This window comes from Somniosus microcephalus, chromosome 22, assembly GCF_052327205.1.
Source record: "Somniosus microcephalus isolate GS21.2 chromosome 22, FLI_Smic_1.0, whole genome shotgun sequence".
NCBI classification, from domain to species: domain Eukaryota; kingdom Metazoa; phylum Chordata; class Chondrichthyes; order Squaliformes; family Somniosidae; genus Somniosus; species Somniosus microcephalus.
Genome location: NC_141008.1, coordinates 68,515,595 through 68,537,386, shown reverse-complemented (window position 1 = coordinate 68,537,386; position 21,792 = coordinate 68,515,595). Strand labels below are relative to the sequence as shown.

At 43.6% G+C, this 21,792-nt stretch overlaps 1 protein-coding gene across 2 annotated transcripts in view; it reads right to left on the bottom strand.

Annotated features, from left to right (window-relative positions):
* acaca (acetyl-CoA carboxylase alpha) overlaps positions 1-21,792 on the bottom strand; it is a 284,054-nt gene that overhangs the window by 162,147 nt on the left and 100,115 nt on the right. For both annotated transcript variants that reach the window (XM_085965017.1, XM_085965018.1), the window contains 4 exons: positions 20,300-20,413; positions 16,696-16,785; positions 11,824-11,942; positions 7,822-7,845 (listed from right to left, as the gene is read on the bottom strand). In XM_085965017.1, coding sequence (XP_085821143.1) covers positions 7,822-7,845; positions 11,824-11,942; positions 16,696-16,785; positions 20,300-20,413 — 347 coding nt within the window. The remainder of the gene's footprint in view (positions 1-7,821; positions 7,846-11,823; positions 11,943-16,695; positions 16,786-20,299; positions 20,414-21,792) is intronic.

Sequence of the window (21,792 nt, the reverse complement as noted above, 5' to 3'; positions counted from 1 at the left end):
CTCTGCAGAGATGAAGGAATCAACTTGATTGGGGTGAATGTTTGCCTGAAGCCAGAGTAAAAGATGAACATGAGGAAGTCATCTCTTCTGCCACTCAATGCTGTACATGTAGCAATGGTGTGCACTAAAAAGTTTGCCCAGAGTCAGGAGTTTGAGCAGTTTTTTAACTTTGAGGTTGAAGACCCGTGCTATGAGCTCATGCCTTTCAGTACCAGCTTTGGGTGGGAACTCCTGCCATTGGGGATTGCAAGTCATGGTGATGGAGGTCAGGTCTGCCATAGTTTCTGACATAGGTCATGGCATCTTGCGTGTGCTCATGCATGTACCTAGGACCTCCAACGAAGGTGGATGGTAGGATGACCAGTTGACCAATGTCCTCAGTGTTGCCATCATTGGCCACAGCATCTCGTAAGTGTATATAGTCTGTGACTCTCAACTGATTTTGGTTATTCCGGAACCAATGAAGCCGCTCTCCTATTTTTGCATACATGTCAGTGAGGAACTGGTGGAGAAGTCCTCCACACTGAAGCAAGTGGTTTGAAGCAGTTTGTCGTTCCATCAGCCTGTATGAATAGAATTCCATGGCAGAAACCATCTTTTGCCTTTGGGCTGTAGGTGGCACACCAGTTTTGGGGTCAACATGTGGGATCTTGTTACAGGCATCGTATCCATCTTCCCCATGGCAAAACAGAAGCAGGTATTGCAGAGGATCATACGACCTGTGAAGCTCAGAAATTCTTTTGAGTGGACCACCTCTCATATGCATGACAATGTCCCGTTGTTCAAATTCTTGGCCCACAATGACAACGACTACTTTATTGGTGGTCGGAGCATTGAAGCGTCACTCATGTTCACCTGCAGGAGTCTTGTCAGCTTTGACAACTTTGAGGTCGCCATTTGTTATTTTTTCAATGGCTGTTTTGAAACTCTTTACATATGGGTTTTGCTGATGAAGCATGTCCTGTAACCCAAGCAAAGTTTGAAGCTTGATTTGGTGTTGTTGTACGGGGAGAACAGCAGCTTCCCTGCGGCGATTGGCTTGCTCTTCGTCATCACCCAAGTAGATTTGGAGAAACTGAAGCCTTTCGTTTGGTAGAGGAAGTAGTGAGCCAGCTGTATGGTACACCTGTCCATGAACTTTAAAAGTTGGGCAAAATCCTGATTCACGCACTCTGTTTGCACCAAAAGAGGTCATTGCAAAGCAGTTGTTGTACTTTCTGATGTGAGTGAGGAAATGTGTTGAAACTGGATTTCGGCCGAACAGAAGTGTAGGGGTTCAGGCAGAGCTGTTAGTGTTGGAAGTTTAACCTTTCCTCCATTGCAGCATATCCCAGCAATTTCCCCTTCCCACTTCAGAGCGCCACAGTGAGGGCAAATGACGGTCATCTTGCCAATGATGACTGTGGGGTCTGCTTCATAATTGATAGTGGGTGTATAGGAGAAGGCTGCTCCGAGCCAATGACTCCAAATGTAAGCTCTGGCAATGCCCGTGTCTATTGTCGGCCTGGCGACGTTCCGGAGTCTGGTCAGGAATCTGAGGCTCTGGCTTGGGTATGTTTCACCTAGTCAGCAGCTTGACGTGCCCGAGTCTGGTCAGGAGTCTCTGCGAGCCTTTTTTCGGTATGCATCAGAAGTGCTGCGTCCAACTCTGCTACGTTTTCTTGGGGGGAGGAAAAGGGGGGTGGGGGGGGGGGGGGAAGTGGAGGAAAAGGGGGCTGAGGGCAGGGGGGGGGGGGAAGGAAAAGGGGGTGGGGGGCCTTGTTGACCCGGAGCCCTGCTCGCTTTCGGTCGGGCTCTCGGGCCACGCGGTTGACGCCGCGGGGAAGGCCGTGCGCGGCGGCTCCCGCTCCGGACCGTCGCAGCGGCTTGCCTGCGGCCTAGCCGAGGGGGGGAAAGCCCGAGACCCCGGCCCATGGCCGCAAATGGAGCCGAGCCCTGGGACCGGGCCGAGGGGGGGGAAAAGGCAGAGTCCCCGGCCTGCGGCCGATACATCTCCCTGTCTGGGCCGGGAGCCTGGGGCTGGAGTTGCGCTGCCGGTGGTTGGAGAAGCCTAGGCCCCGGGCCCCCGCACTGACATGGCCCAGCCGAGCCCAGCGCCCCGGGCAGCCCGCGCTCTGCAGGCGCCGCTCGGCCGCAGGCCACAAAGCACCGAGGGAAACGAAAATGGCAGGAAGGAGAAGCCTACTCTTGGAAGGTGAGCCGCCGCCGCTCGTTCTCCGTTTGTCTGTCGGCCATCTTTGTCGGGTTTTTTTTTGTGATCAGGCTGCTCTTTGTAGATTGTGTGTTTTAAAGTGAATTGATTTCAGGATGTTCTACCTTTTAATACCTTGAAACATGAAACTTAAAGTACTTATAAAACATTTTTGGTTAAAGCTTTGTAGAACATACACTTTACAACCTCAGCAATTTTTATTAAAAAAGGGGGTCCTCACCTTTCACTGTGCTCTATCACAAACAACAATGGCCGCAGCTTGCTTTTCATTTTGAAGGATTAGGCCCCGTCCACACCCCCCCCCCCCCCCCGTAGGATTGGTCAACCTTCACGTCACTCAACGCTAATGAGCGGTAGGATTGGTCAACCGCTAATGAGCGGATTTTGTCCTTTTTTTGTATACTGTCCGAACAATTTTTGTCTGACCAAAAAGTAAATACGCCTATGACACTTCCCTAATCATAACCTTTCTTTTGATATAACATATGTGTAGGTACGCTCTATAACCTGAGTGTATAGCAGACATACAGATCCATATAAAATACCATTATTTTTGCTACAAGTCCATCAGTGGTACCTTATCAAATATTTTTTGAAAATCCATATAAACCACTTCCACTGCATTCCTCAAAGAAATCTAAAAGGCTGGTCATGCTTAACCTACCCTAAAGAGATCTGTGCTGACATACATTTCTCCAAGTACTTTGTAATTTTTTGTAGTTTACCAGTAACAGAAATGAGACTAATTGGGCTATAATTTCTTGGCATATTCTTGTCTCCTTCTATGAAGAGGGGTGCACATTTACCGATGAAATTCAGCTCTACCTCACCATCTTCCTCCATGGCTGCTGCCACCATTTCCAACTGCATATCCAACATTAAGACTGCATGGAATCAAAACTTCATCCAGCTTAACATCGACAAAACCAAAATCATCCACTTTCACTCCCACAGTAACCAAGCACCTCCAACATCCATTTAATCTCTCCCCAGCTGCCATTTTAGGCTTAGCCCAGAGATGTAGAACCTTAGCATGTTGCTCCATTAAAGCTCAGCTCTTTACCCCACATCCAATTCATCCCCAAGACAATTTTCTTTACCTCCACAACATAACCCCTTCCACCTTACTTTTCCTGCTCCACTTCCAAAATCCTAATCCACACTTTTAGCACCCTGTGGCTGGTTATCTCCCTTGCTGACCGCCACATTTCTACCATTCATGACCTACAGTTCTCGTGCCCTTACCTGTACTAAGACTCACATCCATCCCATCACCCTCATGTAGGGAGCTTGACAAGTTGCTGAGAGGAGAGCATTTCCATTTCATCATGGGGATAAGTTCATAGTTAGTCGTGATTATAATGAGTTATGGACACTGCAGTCTACTGGAACTTGGTTGACTGCCCTATAAAAATTGTAAATTTCCCACTTTTCCTGAGCTGGCCACAGGTTTTAGACTCTCCCAGAGTATAGTATTTCTTGCGGGTGGGTGAAGAGTGTGCAAGGTTGCACCGTTGACTTAATGGATTGGGCCAGACAACTCCAAAGGTCTCTCCTTGCCCTTCTTTTCATTTATTCGTATTGTCATTTGCTAGGTAGGATGTCTTTACGAACCTTTGGTGCTGGAACCGTACTGACCTGCAGAGCCAGGACCTCGCTGGGCCCTCGGGGCCGGGTATGTAAATATAGATCTTCAGACATTAATGTACAACCAAAAGCAAATTTCAATCTGTGAATCCAGGCCTTACCATCCAGACCAAAATAAAGACCATTCCTCCTTCAATATTAAAATTTTGAATATCGTAAATTCAACAAGACAGAATAAAGTTTTTCCAAAAGAGTTGAAAAGTTCTGTATTACTGCAGCTAGCTGGTAAAATGCCGCATGAATTACTCGTCCAGTTAGGTTCCATTCCAGACTGATGCTCTGTATTTGGAGCATGTCTGGAGTCATTTTTCTGGAATGTTTAATGTAACCAGGGACAAGATGTTTCCCAGCACAATAAATAAAATCACTTGTGCAGGTAAAATTGATTCAATTTTAATGGGCACCTCAGCTCTACACTGAGCCATAAAGAGCAGGAAGGTCCCAGGTCCCACTCTACCTGATCATGTAGTGTGTGACTCCTTCACTCGTTAAATTGAAACTGCATATAATTAAGTAGATCAGTTTCGCATCACAGTCCCATAGTGCAAACATTCACATTTCTGCAGCTCAGTTGTTATTTCTTTCCCCCAATCGCCATCCCCAAGGCACTAACTCACAAGTGAGGTACAGTTCCACATGTGCTGCCTACTATTTGTCCTGGTGCCATTCTTCACATGCAAGCCTAGATAGGGAGTATCAGAAGGCTATTTGACTCCGGAAGGCCTCACTTCCAAGCCATATCAAATGTTCCCACGTGCTCTTTCCAGGGTCACTAGACTGTGAACAGGGCAGGAAAAATCTGGCTCATTTTCCCCTCCCTAGTCACCTGTAGCATCCCTGCTACCTCCCTAGTTGAGATTTCAGCAATTGAAACTGGGGTCTTTCAGCTCAGTAACACAGTATACAATGGCCTTGTGAACTGGACCATTGGAGGCACTCAAGTTGCTATTTCTGAGGGATGTCAGGAAGATAAAAATTTGGAGTACTTTATTTCTTTTTAAAAGGTTAAATTTCACAAAGGCCCGTTCTGCTGGCCCATCGGTCAGGTCAACCAGGCTAACAAGTCAATAAAATACAACCTAAAACCCAACTTATGAAGTGGTTTATGCAGGTAATCATATTCAGTTCAGCAGATTGTACTTACACTGGAAATACTGAGGAAAAGAAATGCATTTGCTTTAGACTCTCAGGTGAACCAGACGATTATCTATTAAAGAATCAGGGAATCTAGTGGGTTTTCAGATAAAGAATCAGGCAATCTAGTAGGGACACAGTATTTCAGTTTTATTCATGGCTAATCAGGTTAATATCTATTTTTAATTAGAAATTTGAAAGTGGTCTTATTCTTCAACATCGTGTAGAGGATGCTGAAATATGGCTGATCGGGAAAGCTGGATACCTGGCTCTTCAACTTCCAGTAATAGTAACCCTGGCTCAAAACTACTGATTTGGAATAAGAAACAAAAATATTTTCTCTTAAGACACTCAGGAACAGACAGCCTATTACAAATAACCCTGCGATCCCTGACATTAACAATAACTCAGTGTGCATTTATGCAATAAATCGTTCATTTCAAAATAATGTCCCAGGCCCACTTCAAATGGTAAATGGGAGTGGAGCCGTGACATAAGTTATTGAGCCTATTTTCTGATCCAGGCCAAGAAAAATATTTAGCTGTATACACCCTTGTTCAAGTATTTATCATCAATGCCATTTTACTGCTGGTTTTTGCTACAGATGTAAATGGATTTACCAGCAACTTGAATACTGGGCTTTCTGTGGGTAACACACCCACTGCCCCAACTACTCCTCCTGACTGTCAGTAATGTGTCATTTCACACTCTGGTCAGGTGAGTGAGACCCACCTCGCTGTAGATAACAGAACAGACTCGGTTAGATTGACTAACTTTAAAAGGAGTGTCCTGACAAAACTCACATTGTTCACAGCAGAATCTTTGACTGTAAACAGTAAACTAGGAGGGGGAAATCTTTTTTCCAAGAAAACAAAAGTGCATTATTTTTAAACTAAAGAGAGAAAGATAAATTCCTTATCCCTGAGCACAGTCGCACTGTTCAGGAAATGTAATGATACTTGAGAATTGCCTGCATTTTTCTGACCTATTCCTTGGTCACTGACCCAATTTTCATGGTAAATGTGTACACCCAACCCTAGAGGAGAGGTGGGTCCAATACTGGAAAGTCCCCTACAGGTGCAGGTAGCAAGTTGAAGTTTACACAACTTGCCCCCATTCCAAACATGTATCTTGGAGCTAGAGGGCAGATACCAACCTTGCAGACATCGTCATATATACCATAATGGACAAAACGATGATGACCAAATGAAGCCATGAGATCTCCAACGTCCATCTGAACCGCCAAAAGTGGCAGATGGGCCCTCTGTTTAACATCTCAAAGGATGAGACCTCAGACAGTGCTCAGAAACTAGTTGAGGTAAAAAATCTCATATCCTTGTATACAAGGTCCTGCTCCTCTGGGCCCCACAAAGGAAAGAAATAAACTTAGCTGGTGGGGCCTCTTCCCCTACTGATCCTCCTCCTCCTAGCTTCAGCCTGTTGAGAAAGCTGCAGTCGCCTCCCCGCTCAGGCCAACGTTAAAATGGCACAGATCCTGGTGACATCATCAGGACCTGATCTGCATATTTAAAGGGCCCCACTGGCTGCAGGTGTGTGTTGTCTTCACCTGCAATTTAAAATCAGTCAGCGGGATCTGGGTGGAAGGCCAGTGGGTAAATTTCCCGCTCCATTTTAACTGCCTTCTGCAGTGTGACGGGAATTAAAATCCCCCTCACATGTATCTTCACATTTACCAACACAAATCCAGTCACTAATTAGAGACCAACTAGGTATATTAAACAGTGAGTTTAGTCAGTAAAAGATACAGGAGCCAGATCATTAACTGAAGGAGGTTGGTTTTGTCACTATTTTCTCCCCCTACCCAGGTCTGTGTGACCCCAGAACTGCTTACTCATTATTAGATGCCCAATTCTAAATGGACTTCTACTATAACTAGAGTAATCACTCACACAATTTTCAGCTGAACAGTCTAGTTTTGTGTGGATTTGCCCAGCAATCATCTTATTTTAAAACTGGTGAATTAAAAGTCTGCTTTGATAGAGAGACTGGGAGCAGAGGGAGAAATGCAGAGCTTCCAAGAAATAACACATTCTACGCATCACGCTCATAATTGAGAGTGTGGCCCATGCAGAAGATAAGGTGTGCAACTAGTACACTGGGACTCTCTTGAGGAATGGGACCACCCCTTGGACACAAGATGGTGCAAACCCCTTCCAAGTTTACACTCGGTGCCCATGTGACAGAGGATAGTGGAGGCTGATTAAGTCTGAAAGACATGATGAAGCACATTACAGGAAACTCTCTTTATCTGGCACCGACGGGACCAGCGTGGTGCCGGTTGATCAAAAAGTCCGGATTACAGAGAGGTATACTTACCAAGGTACGAGAGCCCCGTACACGGCCACAGATCCAGGCGTCCCTGTTGCATGGCAACAGGTGCAGGAACCCTGGTTACACGGCCACTAATATGAAGTAAAACTTACCTGAACTTACTCCTGAATTTTGCCGGTTAAGAGATTTCCGGTTATTTAAGGTGCCGGCAAAAAGAGAGTTTCCTGTATTTAATAAAGATCCACTGATAAATCCCAGAAATCACAAAGCACCTGGCAAGAGGCTGATGCGAGTCAGTGCAGAAACCAATGTGGAGTAACGAAGGCCAAAACCTTAGGGGAGGCAAATGGTAGAGCAACTAGAAGGGAAGATTTCCCTTGTGTTATACATGGGTATAACAAAATCTGAATCCCATTCTGCACAGCCGAAATCTCCTTCCCTTCTCCAGGTTAGTCATTCAATTCCAAAATTAAATTCATTCAATTGTATGTTTTTATAAATTATGTAAAATTAGAACTTAAATGATTGTACAGTACCTGTTAAGTGTGGGGATGTTCCCTCTGAAATCAAACAATTACTGACAGGTTAGAGAAGAAGGATAAACAGAGGATTGTAATTACTGATCGCAATTACAGTTCACATTGAAAAATCAGCAAACTGGGGGGTAGAATTGAAAATTCATTATTCTAAATGTTATACATCAATTAGAGAGCAAGCAATGTTATGCACATGCACACACAAATACACTGCATCTCTGAATATCCTGGACTTGTAGTTGCTGCAACAGGTACAGACCTGCTTTAAAAAAGGCACACATTCAGCTCCCCCAGTGCAAAAGCAATTTATATTGTAAATAATGGCTTATGCCAGAAGTCTGAACAAGAAAAATTCTACCAAAAAGAATTTTATTTTAATTTTGTTTAATTATTAGAGTGGGCTGAGTCACGTCACACTGGGTATGCAAAAAATGTAAGAACAAAAATCTACTACACAGCCTTCCTCGCTGACTTTCCACCCCCACCCGCACCCCCCTCAAAGATACACTAACTCGCTGTTTGTACTAGTGAGTTAAGAATGCAGACCTAGAGACACATGGTGCTCCTGATGGGCCCAGGTGAAGGGGCAGTGAATTGCCTGGGGCCTTATTTTGAGTAGCACAGTGACAATCAGTCTATATGGCACAATAGCTTTCAAAATTAAGAAGCTGACTTTTTTTTTTTTACAATGGCCTTTAGTGCAGCCGTTTTAGTAGTTGCCTTGTAAGCAGGTGGCCAAAGCTTCAAGTCCCAGGGCTTCCTTCCTACCATTCAAACCCACCTACCATGGCTGGGATAAGGGGGTAGCCACTACAGGCAACAGACTGATTCCCGCAGCTGGAGGTATGAACTATATAAAAAGGAACAAAATAAGCTAGAACTCTTTAATCTGAAAAAGAGGCTTTTTAGCTGGGACTTGAGGTATAGAAGATAAATTAATGAGAGAGTGTAAGTAAATCCTGAATACTTTAAGGTACACAAGGTAGCAGGAGAAAACAGACACATATGCACATACACACAGCTTGGTTAAATAAGTTTCTTTGCGAGATTAAGCGTCACAGCATTTGAACATATTCAATCTAAAATGCTGCGATAATATGTCATTTTTTTTTAAACCAAGTCTATTTTTGATATTTTGGTTCTTTTAATTAATACAGAATTAAATGCAATTACCTACACAAGGACATAATCTGTAATCATTCAAATCAAATGGTCTTGGAATCTATATGGTTACTACGATTCAGTATAAAAGGCGCCTGTAACCAGCATCTCACTCTGCTCTAGTGAATGCAAACGCACAACGGCAGCCTGCACACTCCCTCCAGTTATGATTGATCCTCATACACATGCAATCACAATTTCTCTTAGCCCTTACCATCAGCTCAGAGAATTTCATTTCATTTTTATTTTCACAGCATTCAAGCCCTTGCATCTGAAACATTTCATCTGACAGAAGTGGCTCTCACTCCTTCAAGATTTCCATGTGGGGGAAAAAAACACAAGCAAGACACATGCTAATAGTGGCATTTAAATCAAGTCATGATTCGGTGCCAGTGCAGGCCACAGTTTTATAAATCAGGAGACGAAGCATAATAAGGTGAGAATTGATGCATTTCGCTTATGTAAACCTTATTGCCATTAACATTTAAAGTGATATTGTTGCATTGGGCATGCTCTGGCAAAACAAATTACACCACACAGCTTTCTCTAGATTTCAGCATATAATAGATTTACACAGTTAGTACTTATTGTTAAAGATATGTATTCTGCTATTTTTTTCTGCAGAACGGTTTGAAGATTGTTTTACCACAATTATACAATCATATTAATGCACCCCATGCTAGTGAAATACCATGAAGATCACTGAATCTGATGGGCCTCAAGTTATAGCTGATTCTAAGCGGCATGCTATCTCCTTTATTAAAAGGCGAAGCTCTGTAAAATTCATATTTAAGTTCCATCGGTCTTTTAAATCGGGCCTGCGAGACTTAAGTGACCATTTCTCACTGGTGAAGGATGCCACTGCTGAACAGTTACTCCAAGTTACAGGAACGATAAAGGATGGTAATAAACTCAAGTGGCAAATACACTGTCCATTGTAGAACTGATGCACGCAGACCAGGAAGGTGCCAGAGTTAACTGATGTCAACCAGGGCTGGAATTATGGGAGCTCCAATTAGTGTCAGCGGCCATGGCTAGAGAGGGGAGGAAAGCAACCAAGGCGCCCAAGCCCTGGTTGTTATCCTGTGACCATGCTGCAAAGTGCACATCTGTGGACATTGGGCGAAGTGGATGACAGAGGATTAGGCTATGGCTATGATGCCCTTCACACCCACCCAGTCAAATAACCTGCTGACACGCAATGTTCCCCCTAATTTTAAATTTGGGTGCGCGGTCCCTTTAGCGCGCCGCGCGGCCCATTCAAAGTTTCGCGCATGCGCAGAATTTCATATTAGAAAAGCCGGTCCTGGGCTGTGCAGGACCGGCAGACAACTGCACGGCCATGCGGCAACACTGCTGACACTCAGTACAGGTTCACACAGGGATGACCATTTGAGTGAGATAATGTGGCAGCATATTCTGCCTTGAGTCAGTGTTTTCAGGAGAGAAGGGGAGCAAATTGAGGCAAGGAGTATAAAAAAAGAAATGGCACAACATTAAAAAAAAAAATTTAAACTGGCAAAAAAATCCCAGTGAGAAAGAGGGGCGAGAGGAAAAAAAAGAGACACAGACTGACTGCATTTATGTAACATATTAAAGCATTCCAGTGACAAAATCATATTAAGTGAAGGAAAGTAATGATGGACTCGATTCTGCTGCTATGTACCAGAGATACAGGCACTTTCCCAATCCCAGGCCAAGCAGCAGTTTCTCTGCATCACCCTCGTGTGGGTGCCACACGACTGCAATTTCCATTATCATTTAGAGAGATGGGAAAAGTGAAAAAGGCTGAAGGCAAGCATAGAAAACTGAAATGCTGATAATTTCAAAGTTGCACCAGAATTGAATTGTGCAAGGTACGGGATACTTTCTCCTTCCCATCATCATCAACTAGATTGCTGTCATTATGCCAATACATAGATTTTGTACTGTACAGTTATGATTGTTGAACAGCATTTCATTACAAGAAAAATGAAAGTAAATTTAATCACCCTCAGAAACCCAACATTTTCTATCGAAACAAGCACATTTAAATTCAGGCATGGCAGTTGCAAATATGACAAGTTAATTCTGACAGAGCAAAACCATGTTGGCGTTGAACTAAAGACAGGATTTTAGATCCCATTAAACACAGTAATCAGCGCATTCATCAGTAGCATGTTCTTTAAAAAAAAAAAAAAAAAAGAAAACAGCTTCAAAAAGGTGCATCTAGACAATCCACGGAGGAAGGGGACTGAATGCTGACTAGTCAATACCTGCAATTATTTGACTGACAAATCCTCGAGCCCTTGCCGAGATCGGTCACCATGAAAATCATGGGTGGCCAAGTAGAAACGAGTACTTTGTGACAATGCGAGTTACTCTACCTTCTTCTGCCTGTTTTCTACCCATTTCCAAGGATGCATATACAAAGGGAATATGTTTGGTGAATTGTTGGCTGGTGACAACTTTTCTATTTGCCCCGTTTTACTGTCAAGGTCCGAAAAGCCAATTGGAACCAAGTTGATAAATTAGGCGGTTTACTCAGAAGTTTAACAAATATTTGAAGTGCATAAATATCTCACCCAATTAGGTTGCCTCCTTACCATCCACCAAACTAGATACTGCGCAGACATACATTTCTCTGTCACGGAAGAGAAATACCAGAGATATATACTGATTTTGTGCTCTACTTGGGAGCTATGCCCATTGGCTATGCATATTGGGAAAGGCATTGCAATTTTCCATTCAAAGACATGTCCATGATTCTCCGATATGCTCTAAACTCCATATATTGACCCCTGCATCTAGTCTTATCCAGACCTTCCCTCCTAGCACACAAATACCGAAGCAGTTAGTTACCTGTTGGGATGGGATGTTGGCAACATGAACTGAAACTCTACAATGCAGGTTCCATCCTGGAGCTGGCGGTGTTGAACACTGTTCAACTCATATGCAATGTAGGCTCTTCTAACATAGACCTGCACAAAAACAGTGAAATCATATGGTCATCTAGACATGTCATCAAACTGCCAATCTGTTAGTCATTGTGCACAAGAGGCAATATGGTCACTTTATAGCAAATAAATGTATTTTTGTTTTTTTTTACTAACTTTCCCTATTATCTAATACAAAAGCAAAATACTGCGAATGCTGGAAATCTGAAATAAAAACAGAAAATGCTGGAAATACTCAGTTCAGGCAGCATCTGTGGAGAGGGAAACACAGTTAACGTTTCAGGTCGATAACCCTTCGTCAGAACTGGAAAAAGCTGGAGATGGAACAGGTTTTTAAACAGGTGTAGGGGCAGGGGGGGGGGGGGGGGGGGGGAGGGGGAAATAGAACGGACACGGTCAAGGGCCGTGTCAACCACAGTAATGGGGAATTCTCAGTTGAGGCAAAAGAAAGATCTGTTGGAGGCACTAGTATGGAAGGTGGCATCGTCACTTCCCACTGACCAGTGCCCCAAACACTCCTTCCAGGTGAAACAGCGATTTACTTGTACTTCTTGCAATTTAGTAAACTGTATTCGCTGCTCACGATGTGGTCCCCTCTACATTGGGGAGACCAAACGCAGATTGGGTGACCGCTTTGTGGAACAGCTCCGTTCAGTCCGTAAGGGTGACCCCGAGCTTCCGGTCGCCTGTCACTTGAATTCTCTACTCCACTTCCTCTGACCTCTCTGTCCTTGGCCTCTTGCACTGTTCCAATGAAGCTCAACGTAAGCTCGAGGAACAGCACCTCTTTCGATTAGGCACTTTACCGACTTCTGGACTCAACATCGAGTTCAACAATTTCAGACAATAACCTCTGCCCCTATCTTTTTTTCCCATTTTTTTCTCTCTCTCTCACATGGCAGCTGTCTTTCATTCTGCCATCGCCATTTACACTTCATCTAGAGCCATCTTTTGTTTCTTAACTTGACCCATTTCCATCTCCTTTTGCCTTGCACCATCATCCCTTTTGTCTCTTAATCTCTCCTGCCTTCCACCCTATCACAGACCTTCCCTTTTGTTCTTTCCTCTCCTCCCCCTTTCCCTGTCCCTACACTTGCTTAAAAACCGGTTCCATCTCCAGCTTTTTCCAGTTCTGACGAAGCGTCATCGACCTGAAACGTTAACTCTATTTCTCTCTCCACAGATGCTGCCTTTCCTATTATCTAGTTCTGTTCATTTGCTTACAAACATTGGGTAATCTAAACACATCCTAATCACTGCCTCACCTTTTTCCTTAAAATAGCTTGCATGACTGGATGTGCACTGAAATCATGAAATAACGGCCTACATTCAAAATGCTGCATTTGTCATGGTATTAAGATGACAAATTTAACATAAGAACATAAGTAGGAGCAGGAGTAGGCCATACGGCCCCTCGGGCTTGCTCTGCCATTCAATAGGATCATGGCTGATCCAAACCTAGACTCGCGTCCACTTCCCTGCCCGCTCCTCGTAACCCCTAATTCCCTCATCAGCTAGGAAACTGTCTATCTCCATTTTAAATTTATTTAACGTCGCAGCTTCCACAGCTCTCTGGGGTAGCAAATTCCATAGATTTACTACCCTCTGAGTGAAGAAGTTTCTCTTCATCTCAGTTTTGAAACAGCAGCCCCTTATTCTAAGATTATGCCCCCTAGTTCGAGTCTCACCCATCAGTGGAAACATCCTCCCCGCATCCACCCGATCAAGCCCCCTCACAATCTTATATGTTTCGATAAGATTGCCTCTCATTCTTCTGAATTCCAATGAGTAGCAGCCCAACCTACTCAACCTTTCCTCATACGTCAACCCCCTCATCTCCGGAATCAACTGAGTGAACCTTCTCTGAACTGCCTCGAGAGCAAGTATATCTTTTCTTAAGTGTGGAAACCAAAACTGTACGCAGTATTCCAGGAGTGGCCTCACCAGTACCCTGTATAACTGAAGCAAGACTTCCCTGCTTTTATACTCCATCCCCCTTGCAATAAAAGCCAAGATTCCATTGGCCTTCCTGATCACCTGCTGTACCTGCATACTAACCTTCTGTGTTTCATGCACCAGGACCCCCAGATCCCTTTGTACTGTAGCACTTTGCAGTTTCTTTCCATTTAGAGAATAACTTGCTCTTTGATTTTTTCTGCCAAAGTGCATAACCTCACACTTTCCAACATTATATTCCATCTGCCAAATTTCTGCCCACTCACTTAGCCTGTCTATGTCCTTTTGCAGGTTTTTTATGTCCTCCTCACTCACTGCTTTCCCTCCCATCTTTGTATCGTCGGCAAACTTGGATACATTGCACTTGGTCCCCTCCTCCAAATCGTTAATATAGATTGTAAAGAGTTGGGGTCCCAGCACTGACCCCTGCGGAACACCACTAGTTACTGAATGCCAACCCGAGAATGAACCATTTATCCCCACTCTCTGCTTTCTGTTAGTGAAGGAAGATATAAAAAAATTGGGTATAACAGGGCAAGACAACCAGGATTCAATTGCAACACCAATGTACAAGGTGGAGGTAATGGGTTAATTCATACTCTGAGTTGAACAATAGAGGTCTGTATATTGCATTTACCCAGCTAAGTTTTAAACATGATTAAGTGACTTCAAATGCTGAGAGATTAAACTGCAGAACAACTCATGGGAAGATTGTGGAGGATGTGTGTTTGGTCGAGCAGGGTGACACATATGCACTTAAGAATTCGTTTATTGTAAATCACAACAGGGTTCCATTCTTCAAAATATAGTGGGGCTAATTAGAATGTGTTTGCTTTGCAGAGATGACCCGAAGCGAGACTGAAAGTCTGTGCTTTGCACGCCTTAACAAGGACCGGTATCTTAAGAAAACACTTAACAAGCAAAACCACCTGACTACGGACAAATGGATGGTTGTAAAGTAATTAAGATGAGGCCCATGGTCACAAGAGGTGACGGGACCAACTGATAACGAAATGTGGGGATTGGGGGCGGCAAGATGAACTGTCACGGTTTTATAATTGCAATTTAGCTATAACTCTGTATATGCTGATAAGCTTATCCCCGCCCCTAGGGCAGGGCCTTAATTTTTGTATAACTGTGTGGACTTTGAGAGGCTTGTTGGAGTTTGAGTCTTGTGTAGGGACACAAGAAATTTCTCCCCAGGCTTGAATAAACCATTTTGACTTCAATTATTGGGTCTGTCTTTCTTGCAACAAGCCGGTGACGTCGACCTTGTGTATCACTTGGTCCACACTTTGGGGGCTTACATCAGATAGCCAATCTTCCACCCATGCCAGTATATTACCCCCAATCCCGTGATTTTTTATCTTGTGCAGTAATCTTGTGTGGCACCTTGTCAAATGCCTTTTGGAAGTCCAAATACACCACATCCACTGGTTCCCCTTTATCCACCCTGTTTGTTACGTCCTCAAAGAATTCAAGCAAATTTGTCAAACATAACTTCCCCTTCGTAAAACCATGCTGACTCTGTCCGATTAAATTATGCTTATCCAAGTGTCCTGTTACTGCTTCCTTAATAATGGACTCCCAACATTTTACCAACCACAGATGTTAGGCTAACTGGTCTATAGTTTCCAGCCTTTTGTCTACCTCCCTTTTTAAGTAAGGGTGTTACATTAGCAGTTTTCCAATCTGCTGGGACCTTTCCTGAATCCAGGGAGTTTTGGAAAATTACCACCAATGCATCCGCAATCCCTACCGCTACTTCTCTCAAGACCCTAGGATGTAAGCCATCAGGTCCAGGGGATTTATCTGCCTTAAGTCCCATTATCTTACCGAGTACCATCTCCTTAGTGATTTTAATTGTGTTCAGCTCCTCCCCCCCATAGCCCCCTGTTTGTCCAGTGTTGAGATATTTTTAGTGTCCTCTACTGTAAAGACTGATACAAAATATTTGTTCAGCGTATTTGCCATCTCAATGTTTCCTGCAGTTCTCTTCCTCTCTCCAGAGGCAGTGTCTCTACCCAGACACCTCTGGCACAAATGTGACAGGTTAGAAATCACCAATTACCCGCTGACCAATTTTAGTGAAGCGTCCTTAGATACCAGAGAAAAATAAATATCACTATTTGTGCAACATCCACTTGGTGTTTCTTGGAGCATCTTCTACTTTAAACTTAATGATACTCATGACTGGAGTACCAACATGGTGGGACATGGCGTGCAGCACACCGATATGTGGCAGAGGGTCACAATCTTTTTACTATGTCACTTGAGAAAGAGAGTGGAAGGAGAGGAGGGAAGGGAACCAAGCAGAGGTCAGAAGAGAAAAAAAATCAGAAGGCGAATCACTCCAGCCTGCTTTAGGGGCATTTGAGGCTTTACAGCTGCCCTCAGTGCTTCTGGGCTGGGGTGGAGATAATCAGCCAGGGTTCTCAGTCCTGCTTGATTCTGCAAAATATGCATATGTGGCGGTCAGCTATAAACAGAATCAGGGGCACTGGTGATGCCCTTCCCCAAGGTCAAATTGGCCATCCACACTCATCATGTAACCTCACACAAGAACAATGGCTATTCAGGTGGCTGCTGACACCCTGGACACAGTACCCCAGCATGGGACAAGGCCTTCAGGAAGTAGGGGAGAAAATTGGAAGGGAAATGTTACATGTAGCTTTGGATACTTTTCTATTGGTGCAAAGGTGACCCTATAAACACAAATTAACCTTCTTTAACAAAATTCTCAGGTATCCAGCTATATAAGCATCAGACACTAGACTGAAACAGAGGCGCACCACCTGCTGACGAACTGTGCAAGACTAACCTCTAATGCCGCCATTCTCACCACCTGGTTACTATGATAGAAGAAATTGGGAAGGACATCAAAGATGGAGGTCTCCGAGAGGATGAGTTTCTGTGAACGGGAAAGTACACATAAAAAGGTTTCAATACATCTTATTTATAGTGATATAGGAATGCAACTCACTGTTTACATGATTTTAATATAGCTGTACAGTAACTTCAGTTAAGAGACCCGATATAGATAACAAAATCTTTAAAAAATAAAGTTAATATCTGACATTAATAAAAGCATCCGGTAAAGCGGACAGGATGGTACATTGTGCTGAAGCTGCCCTGTATTGTGGAGTGATAGGACTGTCCCTGTGATTTTTCACTCTTTGAATGCCTTACCCCAGACCTGTTGTTAGAGAGAGTCAGGGAGGCACTGAGCAGAAGTTAGGCAAGTCCCCAGTGGAAGAGAAGAATCAGATGGTGTTTGATAGAGGCCTGAGAGCAGGTAACCAAGCTGTCTTTTTGGCTAGCAGTAGTGCATGGATTTATCCACTCCTTGGTACTGCTCTTCAGCTCGCCACCAAGAGGTGTGCAATGAGACTCTAGTAACAACTTGCCCTTCAATCTACCCTCCCTTTTCATGGTTATATTTCTCCTCTCAGTTTTCCCCTCTTCTCGAAGTTGCTGACTTGCGTTAGCGCACATTTCAATGAGTGCCAGCAACACCACAATACTTCATCCATATGGCCAAGCTTCAGATGACAGCCTAGCCAGTGAGGGGGAATCATCACAAACTAGCCTCATCCTATGCTGAATGGACTTTCATACATGGTAACTTTTCTGCAAAAGCAAGAGTGGAAACCTTAGTCCAGTCTTGCTCTCATTAACCAAGGGAAAAGTGAAGCTAATTGTAGCATCCTTGTCACCATTTTGGCAGAGATCGGTTGACAACACAAGCCAGTTGTCCATTGTGGCTCAGTGGTAGCACTCTTGCCTTGGAGTCAGAAGGTTGTGGGTTCAAGCCCCACTCTAGAGACTGGAGCACATAATCTAGGCTGGCACTCCACTGCAGTACTGAGGGACAGTGCTGCGTTGTCAGAAATGCCGTCTTTCGGATGAGACGCTAAACTGTCCTCTCAGGTGGATATAAAAGATCCAATGGCACTTTTCAAAGAGGAGCAGGGGAGTTCTCCCAGTGTCCTGGACAATATTTATCCCTCAATCAACATTATTAAAACAGATTATCTGGTCGGTTATTTCATTGCTGTTTCTGGTACCTTGCTGGGCACAAATTGGTCGCCGCATTTCCCAGTGACTAAACTTCAAAAAATAACTTCATTGGCTGTAAAGCGCTTTGGAACTTTGAGGTCGTAAAAGGTGCTATATATAGATACAAGTTCTCTTTCTTTCTTTTCAGGGTGTGAATCTGGTCTGTAGGGGTCAGCACCATACTCAGACTTGGTGCTGCATTTTCCCACTGGGCCAAAGGGGAAGCTCCATTGCAGCTATTACAGAAAGATGGATTTCTTCACCCAAACGTCACTCGAAATGATTTATGATTCACTCCATCTCACATAGTGCCTCAAGAGAGGAATTATTTTCAGTTTAAACATCAATTTTACATTCTATCATATATGTGGAAAATTGTAACATGATAATTCCACTTGTAATTTAAGATTCGGGGGGGTAAAGTTCTTTTAAATGAAAAATGGGAGAATAACTTTTTCTCCATAATTAACAACCTAACAAAATTTTATCTTCATAGTCAAAGCAATACACTCCCACAATTGTGTAATTGTCATTAATTCCGGAGAAAAACTGGTATTCTGTCATGTTATGTTAAAAGAGGAATTTAATTCAGTTATTTTTGCTTGGAAGAAAAACCTGAATTATCTAGTAGTTCAAATTAAGCAATTAAAATAACATAGCACAGAAGGCATCTCTATACAATTTCAAATTAAGAGTAGACTGTATATGAAGGGGCATGATACAAAAATACCCACAAAACTAACTGAACACGGTTTGATTTGACAGCCATGTTTCATTGAAGCATTCACTGTACACTTATCAAATAAACTAGTCAATCTCCCATGCCACTGCATACAGGGATTCACCAAGTGTGTTCCGGTGAAATGTGGTAAAAGGGCAGCAGACCAAGGTGTGCAAGCATAATTCAGGCCTCATTTTAAAGTTACAAATTCTATCATTTTTATAAGAACATAAGAAATAGGAGCAGGAGTAGGCCAATCGGCCCCTCGAGCCTGCTCCGCCATTCAATAAGATCATGGCTGATCTGATCCTAACCGCCAATCTACTATCACAGAACCATCTCCTGAATCTAACAGAATTAGACACACAAAATAGGAGCAGGATCAGGCTACACGGCCCCTGGGCCCGCTCCGCTACCCACAGGGCCGTGACCGATCCTAACCTAGACTCATGTCCAAATTCCTGCCCGCTCCCCGTAACCCTTAATTCCCTTTACTTCTAGGAAACTGTCTATTTCTGCTTTAAATTTATGTAATGATGTAGCTTCTACAGCTTTTTGGGGCAGCATATTCCATGGACCTACCACCCTCTGAGTGAAGTAGTTCCTCCTCATCTCAGTTTTGAAAGAGCAGCCCCTTATTCTAAGACTATGCCCCCTAGTTCTAGTTTCACCCATCATCGGGAACATCTTCCCCACATCCACCCGATCCAACCCCTTCACAATCTTATATGTTTCAATAAGATCGCCTCTCATTCTTCTGAACTCCAATGAGTAGAGTCCCAATCTACTCAACCTCTCCTCATATGTCCATCCCCTCATCTCCGGGATTAACCGAGTGAACCTTCTTTGTACTGACTCGAGAGCAAGTATGTCCTTTCTTAAGTATGGACACCAAAACTGTACGCAGTATTCCAGGTGCGGTCTCACCAATACCTTGTACAACTGAAGCAATACCTCCCTATTTTTATATTCTATCCCCCTAGCAATGAAAGCCAACATTCCATTGGCCTTCTTAATCACTTGCTGCACCTGCATACTAACCTTTTGAGTTTCGTGCACCAGGACCCCCAGATCCCTTTGTACTTCAGCACTTTCCAGTTTCTTGCCATTAAGATAATAACTTGCTCTACGATTTTTCCTGCCAAAGTGCATAACCTCACACTTTCTAGTATTGTATTCCATCTGCCAAATCTCTGCCCACTTACTTAGCCTGTCGATGTCCCCTTGCAGGTTTTTTATGTCCTCCTCACTCACTACTTTCCCTCCCATCTTAGTATCATCTGCAAACTTTGATATGTTACACTCGGTCCCCTCCTCCAAATCGTTAATATAGATTGTAAAGAGTTGGGGACCCAGCACTGACCCCTGCGGAACACCACCACTTTATACATCCATTATAAATCCCTACGTTCACATTTATAATGGAAACGGTCCATGTAAACATGTCACTCTGTAATTACACCCTCCTAACAATGATGCACCTGCAGCGCCACCACTGACCAGAGGGTATAATTACAGAATATGTTTACATGGACAGTTCGATTACAAATGCCGACATAGGAATTTATCATATAAAAAGCTGACAGGAAGTGCGAAGATGTAAGATTTTTAATTTATTATAGATATAAATAGATGGTACAGTCACCTGAAGGTTCTCGATGCAGAACTGATGTCCGTACATATCAATGGCCGAGAGGAAGATCGACTCCACCTGGTTGTGACGGAGCTCGTAAGAGGGCAAGTGTGATGCAATCAGAACCTGTAGAGAGAGGACCGCAAGAACAGAGCAGTTTGATTAAACCAGTACATTTGACAGAATATTCCATTAAAGTCACTTACACAGATTCAAAAGAACTAAAGTGATTTACCGATCTCCAACAGTATCTGCATTAGGCAATTAAAAAGGGTGAAAGTTGGCCCATTCAACTCCAGAAAATGGATACCCTACACTCTGTTTTAGGTGAGCAACAAGTGGCCATACTAAATCTACTCAAATGGTATGTCGTTACAGGAAACTTTCGATTTACCGGCACCTAAATAACTGGAAATCTCGGTTAACCGGCAAAATTCAGGAGTAGGTTCAGGTAAGTTTTACTTCATATTGTACTTGCCTTCCTCGATCTGTTGCTGTGCAAGGGTGTGGCTGCAGCTGTTGCTAAGCTACAGAGACGCTTGGAACTTGTGGCCATTGTTCTGAACCTGTTGCTAAGCAACAGGGTTTGTTGCTTTATACAGAGCTCTCCGCTCCGTATCTTTTACTATAGCGCTCGGTTATCCGGAATTTTTGATGAACCGGCACCACGTTGGTGCCGGATAAAAAAAAAAAAAAGTTTCCTGCACAGGAAACTTTGTGCTATCCGGCACCGATGGGACCGAGCTGTTGCCGTCCCATCAAAACTGCTGGACAAACCAGTGCTAATGTTGAAACATATGGAGATTTTGAGCTCCGTATCTGGCAACAAACCCTGTTGCTTAAACAGTCGGCCGTACCTTGCAAGCGTCTCTGTAGCTTAGCAACAGCTTCAGCGAGATCTTGCAGAGCCTGACTGGTGGAAAAAAAAGCAACGAAAAGAAAAAAAAACCTAACGAAACGGCTCCTGATTTTTGCCGGTGGCTCGAGCATTCCGGACAGTTAACCTCCGGATAAATCAAAGTTTCCTGTACTAGGTTACACTACAGAACATAAAAGAAATGAGCGTGTGACAACATTGGCCCTGAAATTAGATCGGGGGCTTGCAAGCCCCCGACCTGCACTTACCCTGCGCGCCGACATCTGAAGCCTGGGCCTGCTTGCATTTCCTTTCACAGGCCCAGTTCAGCTGTCGGCACGCTGTGCTAACCTGACCCAGCGGCGTAGTTAGTGCGCTGTGCCGGCTGGGATCAGGTTAGCACTGTGCAGCCAATCAGGGGAGGGGAAACTCATTCATGAGTTTGACAGTAAGAGCTGTCAAACTCATGAAAACTACGGGGGCCCAAAACACTATTTAAACTTTAAATAAAAATTTAATGATTGGGATGTTTTTTTAAATTAAGTATAAATAAGTTTAAAAAAATAATTTAAACAATTTTTTTTTTTTGAAAAAAATAAATTTTTAATAAAAAGGGTCTAAAACTAAACTTACCTTATTGTAGATTCTT